The sequence below is a fragment of the Poecilia latipinna genome, unplaced genomic scaffold (assembly GCF_001443285.1).
Source record: "Poecilia latipinna isolate Pla-1442-1.1 unplaced genomic scaffold, P_latipinna-1.0 Scaffold6378, whole genome shotgun sequence".
Taxonomy (NCBI): Eukaryota; Metazoa; Chordata; class Actinopteri; order Cyprinodontiformes; family Poeciliidae; genus Poecilia; species Poecilia latipinna.
The window spans coordinates 1-6134 of record NW_015118994.1 but is presented as its reverse complement, the minus strand read 5'-3'; the positions used below and the strand labels follow the sequence as shown (position 1 = coordinate 6134).

Here is a 6134-nt window from a genome sequence, read left to right as displayed (position 1 = left end):
TGTTGCGGCTGAGCGCGGCGCTGCTCGGTTTGCCAGGTTCTGCGGCAGGGGGAGGAAGTGGCGGAGTGGGGAGCCGGTTGGGAGCGGGCGGCGACGGGACCTCGGACATCTGAGGTTTATCAGGAGGTGGGTCAGACTTTGCGGTCTGTTTCTGGAGGAGAACAGAACCGCCTTAGTGTCTGGTTCTTCCTGATGTTTGGAGCTTTATCAGAAGTTCAAAGGTCACAGTAAAGGTCCGCCTTAAAACCTGAAATTGAGGAAACTATTCCTACTTCGTATTGGAGCTCATCACTGTAACAATATGTAGGTACTAGCATAAACATTAGCATGCTAACCATTCAGGTTGGATGCTTTTCAGATTTCCCATCAGCCACTTGAGTTTCAGGAAGGACATTTTTCAAAATGGCCGCAGTTTTAGAGCCTTTTAAACAAATTACCTTAAATTGTTACTCATTTTCATGACATGGATGATGTCACATTAAATGTTTTCAGCTTTGGTCATATTCATACAACCTTAATGTGATAATATTCATCAGGATCAGAAACTCAGAACTTCCTGTTAGCAAGTCTCAGCTGCTCAGCTTTAGCCTGATCCAGTCCAGGAATAAAAACCAGCAGATGAAACATCCTGATCAAGTTAAAATCAAAAACAGGATTTTGTTAGAGATCTAATAACTCTGATAAATGAGTTATTAGATCTCTGGGATTGTCCCAAACGATGAGGAAATGATGGTTTACCTCGTTTAACTCTCCCAGTAACTGCTGCTGAGGTGAAATGGAGCAAAGATGGAGGTCAGAAGATAAAACATGTTTTATTCACCATGAACTCACTAAATCTGACCAGCAGGGACTCTACTGTAGCAACCATCTGCAGGGTCACAGTCAAAAACTCACAGCAATAATTTGGGTTATTTAGTCAGAAGAGAAAAAAAATCAGGGTTCATAAGTCACATTGTGTTTTTAATTTTACAAAGTTAATTTATAAATGCTAAATAGTTAGCTTTCTATATAGGGTTAGAAAGTTAAATATTTAGCCTTTGAATTAAATATTTAACTCGAAACTAAATGTTTAGCTTGGAGTTAAATATTTGCTAAGAGTTTTTCTAAAACCCGTTTTTCTCTGCCAGGCTGAGCAACCCGAGGCTCCAACCGATTAAAGGAACAGTCCAACAATCTGCACAGATACAGAACCAGAACCGGTCCTCTGGACCAACTGGTTACACTGGTTCTGATGGGAAATGACCAGCTGTGGGTCACAACTTCACGTGGGCCAGTTCACAGAACCTTCAGGTCCAGTTCCTCCAGAGCCAGAGGTTGAATCTACTGGGTTCTGATTGGACAGAAAACAGGAAGTAATCTAGCAGAGGACACAGACTGACTATGATCGGACGGAGAAACTGGCTAAACCCAAAATGTTCTGATCATCCCAGCGGGTCAGAACCACCATCACTCTGAGCTGAACATTCTGGAGAAAATCTGGAAAAGGACCAGAATAACTGGGTCGGGTAAAGACCCGGTTTGACCCTTAATGATGGTTCTGAGATACAGAGAGATGAAGACATGAATCTGACCCAAATGACCAGAAATGAGGGACTGTTCCTTTAAGAGACCCACAGCAAAGCAACCAGGAAGCAGAACCGGAGCATCAGAACCGGAGCATCAGAACCGGAGCATCAGAACCAGAGCATCAGAACCAGAGCATCAGAACCGGAGTCCGGCTCTTCCTACCTTAAACAACTCAAACTCCTTCTTTGGCATCATGAGCTTCAGCCAAGAGAAACGAAACATGGATGAAGATGATAATGATGATGATGAGGATGATGATGAGGAGGATGAAGGTGAGGTACCTGGATGGTGTGGCTGTAGACCGGGTCTCCACGGCCGGTCAGGTCCGAGGATCTGGTCAGTTCCAGGATGTTGTTTGGCACGTAGCCGGCGGCGCCGGCACCGTTCCGGACCTTCCACCACTGCTTCCGGTCATCCAGAACCTGCCAGACAGAACCAGGGCCCATCAGCTCTGACTCCTGATCTAGAAATGGTTCCTGAACCCGTTTGTTCTGGTTCTGTGTTCTAAAGAAGCTGTTCATTCTGACCCAGAACAGAACCAGAACCGGTTAGCGGTTTACCTCGAGGAGTTCGTCTTTCAGAACCGACAGCTCCGTGTTGTTCCTTGCCACAAAGTCGTACTTTGATTTGGCAAAGAGGTTCTGATCCAGTCGGATCTGCGCGTCCAAACTCCTGAGGGACAGAACGGGTCACGATGAGAACCGGATTGCAGCAGTGCCGATACCAGGAGCAACTGAGAGTCTGCTAACGGATCAAAACAGACCCAACATGGGCCTGACGCCCTGGAGAAATGTTCCCTGTGTTTAGAAGGTTCTGGATCCAGACCTGACCCAGAACCTTCTGCTGCAGTGCAGAAGGATTTAAAGATGGAAAGTCCAATCATCTGGTTTGAAAAGAGGAAATGAAGAACAGAATCAAGAAAGAAAGAACGAAACTTCATCAGTTTAAAACATTAATAAATACATGAAGGAAAACATTTGATTTTTAACAAATGACTTACAGTTTAACCAAAAAACTATAAATTAAGACAAATGCATTCAATTAAAGAAATAAACCCAATAAACTCTTAAATGTCAGAATAACTAATAATTGTTATTTTCTGTTAAAATCTAGGTGTAGAAAAGTTAATCAGTTAATCTTTATCTTCACATAAACAGTAAATATTTAGAATTATTACAATTTTCAAATGTAAATAAAAATTAATCAATATTTTTAAATATGTTCAGTGTGATTATTATAACCATCAGAATATTTTTCGTATTTTGATTCATCATGTATTTATTAATGAAGGGGCAGCGCTAGCCGCAGCGCTAGCCGCAGCGGCGTTGCCAAGGGGCGGGGCCAGTTCTCCAGGGCGTCATGTGACCTGCGGTTACCGGTCCACACGGCGGCTGACGGCGTGTTTGAAAGCAGCCACGGCCGTGTTCTGGTCCAGGACCTGGAAGCCTTTGTAGGCGGAGTTATGGAGAGCGTACCCGTCAGCCAGAGGAAACCGCTGCAGCGCCCCCTGCTGCAGAAACACAGAACATGAAGCGCGTTAGCGGGCGTCGGCACCATAACCTCCGGCGGGTTCCGATCGACTGACCTCCAGACACGGCCGCAGGTCGGCCGCACCGCGGGCGTCGGCATTCACCAGGCTCTCGGCCAGCTGCAGGAGTTCCTGCTCCCGACCCGGAGCCACAGCCGGAACCACCGGGGGCTCCCAGCCGTCCCGGAACCGCAGCGCCACCTGGGGGAAGAAGTGGTCTTTCGGCCACTCCAGCCTGGAAAACACGCAGAGCGGCCGCCATGAGATCAGTAACCATGGAAACAGACAGAGACCAGAGAGGCTCCAACAACTACTTAACAGAAATCAGGAAAGAGAGTAAATTATTCAGACTGAACAAACATGAGAGAGAAACTTCTGCTGAGAACATAAAGCAAATATGAACATAAAATAAATCTCACTGAAACTGACAGAAATACTGAGAAGAACCAGAACCAGGAATTTATCGATCCTGTTCTCTGGTCTGCTACAGGAAGAAATATGAGCCAAATATAGAAACATCCAAGAACCTGGAAAGAACCAGGTCCAGTATAGAACAGAACCGAGTCATGGTTCTAACCTGCACTTGGTCCAGCCGTCACCCAGAGTCACCCACAGGTGGCGCTCCTCGGCCGTTCCTGCGGCGTGAAGGAACTCGATGGCGTCTCTGCTGAGCAGCGGAACCAGGACGCTCCGGGCCAGCTCGGTACCACCGGACGCCTGGACCACCTGGAGACAGGGAGACCCTGGAGTTCTGCTCGGTTCTGTTGGAGCAGGCCCACCGTTAGTGATGTCATTCCTGGACTCACCATCCTGAGTGGCGTAAACAGGAAATGGACCAAATCCACGGCACTGGGGTTCTGAATGTGGTCCTTCAGCTTCGCCTGTGGGTCAGAGCAGACGGTCAGAAGGTTCTGCAGAACCAGTAACCTCTGGCTACAGTCTGGATCAGAACCAAACCAGTTTCAATGGACTGGAATCAATTACCAGTTGGTTGAAGGCATGTTTGAACTTCTGCAGACAGTCCACAAACTCTTCTTCACTGGGAGGCTTGGACCTGAGGGACAGGACGCCCTCTGGTGGACGACACGAGCACCAGCACGTCAGAATGCTGTATTTTTCTCTTATTTACTTAAAGCCAATTATTGTTGGTTCTTTGTGTTATTTCCTCAAAACAAAAACAATTAGACAGTTTAGGAAACAAATAGTTGAACTAAAATTAAAATACAAAAAAGCACCAAGTAAACGATATTAAAATTAAGGTCTAAAAAGTTTTTTTGTTTACATTTTAAAATGAAAAATAACTAATTTTGATCTTTAGTAAAACTAACATGGAAAACATTTAGTTGGGATTTAAAAATCAACTAAATCTAATTCTCCATAGTTTTCAAAATGCAAACAATTAAAAAACTTTAAATTTGAACCAAAATTCAAATATATTTAAAAAAATAAGGTATATCAAAATAAAAGTCTAAAATCTTTATTGAAATTATTTCTAATATGTTGCATTGATACAGTAATGTTTGAATTTGCCACCTCCCGGCCCTTTCTTCTTGCCCTTCTTGCCCTTCTTCCTCCTGCTCAGCTCGCTGAACGCCTCGGCCGCCTTCTGCAGTTTGGTCACAAAGAACTCCACGTCGTCCAGGATGTGGTTCAGGATTTGCTGCACAAACAACAACTTGGATTACGAGTCGGTTTGCTGAGGCATTAATGATTAAACCTGAACCAACAGTCTGCACGCTGCTCTAAACTTTAAGCTGATTTTCCTCCAAACTGATTATGTTCAGATCAAACTGGGCCTGCAATCAGCTTAACTTTCTCCATGCAGCAATCTGCGCCAGATGTGAGCCTCACCACGTCCCGATCCACCAGCAGGGCCGCCATGTCCGCCGCACCATCGTCCTGCGACGGCTGCTGCTCGCCTGCAACGCAACGCCATGCAGGTCATCACTTAGAACAACGGAGGGCCGGCGTCCTGCAGCTTAGTGTCTCCCTGATCCAACACGCTTCAATCAGCAGGTTCACCTGCTGACGACCTTGTAAGGAGACTCAGGTGTGTGGAAGTGGAGACACATCTACAGGTTACAGGAGACCAAACCTCCAGGCCTGGAGCCACCCACCCTGACTTACAACACATCACTAACTGTGGAATGGGTCCAGTTAGAGCACACGCGTCAGTCTCAATGCTGAGCCACCTGAACAGAATAATTAGGTCATTAATAAGGCTCTGGAGACCTGATTCACACCAGGAGGAGGTGATGGAGCCGTTTCATTCCAGTGTTTTGTCCCTGTGGCTCATCTAAAACCTGCAGGACAGCAGAGGACTGGAGTTTGACACCCCTGAGTTAGAGTTTGTATGAAAACTAAACTGGAAACCAGCAGGGACAGGAGCTCAGACCAGCAGCCTCACCAGTCCATGAAGCTGCAGAAGAACAGATTATAATCCAGATGAAACTAGATTATAATCTGTGTTTTCAGGCTAGCTTCAGGTTATTGTGTTTTACTTATTATGATATCTAGACGATGGTCAGTTAAATTAATATTCTGCTAATAGCAAACCTAATTTTTAACATAACATCTTAGCTGGAAACATTTAGCACACTTAGCTTCTTTAAATTAAGTTAGTCTAATAAACGCTAATTTACTAGAATGTAAAAAAGTTCAAAATCTGTGTTGAAGGTTTGGTTTTTGACTTACTTATTCAAATTAGATGTTAATATTCATGCTCTTATTTTGACTTTTGTTTACAGCGGTTTTGTTTTGTTTTTTCCTCAAATAACTATTTAAAACAACAACAAGAAACAAAATAAAATGGACAGCAGAGAGCAAGGTGTAATATGTCTTAGTGAACATCTAGACTGTAATGTTAAATTGGTGCTTGAGCGTTTTCGTCTTGTCGATATATTTTGAGTGAAAGTTTCACTTCCTGACCCACAAACGTACAGGTATGTGTAGGCCTGTCACCATAACAAATTTTGCTGAGCGATTAATTGTCTAAAAATTTATTTTGATAGACGATAATATTGTTTCAAGACCTTTTGAC

General features: G+C 44.4%; 1 protein-coding gene across 1 annotated transcript; it reads right to left on the bottom strand.

Moving 5' to 3' along the window:
* Positions 1-6: 6 nt before the first annotated feature.
* Positions 7-5289, bottom strand: LOC106943901 (epidermal growth factor receptor kinase substrate 8-like; the record flags this gene model as incomplete). Its single annotated transcript, XM_015027196.1, has 12 exons — positions 4946-5289; positions 4628-4754; positions 4079-4167; positions 3901-3975; positions 3672-3820; positions 3152-3329; positions 2943-3076; positions 2127-2238; positions 1848-1988; positions 1729-1764; positions 739-765; positions 7-151 (listed from the first exon to the last, which is right to left on the bottom strand). Coding segments are annotated over exons 1-12 (1243 nt in total), but the record flags the coding sequence as incomplete, so codon positions are not given.
* Between the last annotated feature and the right edge of the window lie 845 nt (positions 5290-6134).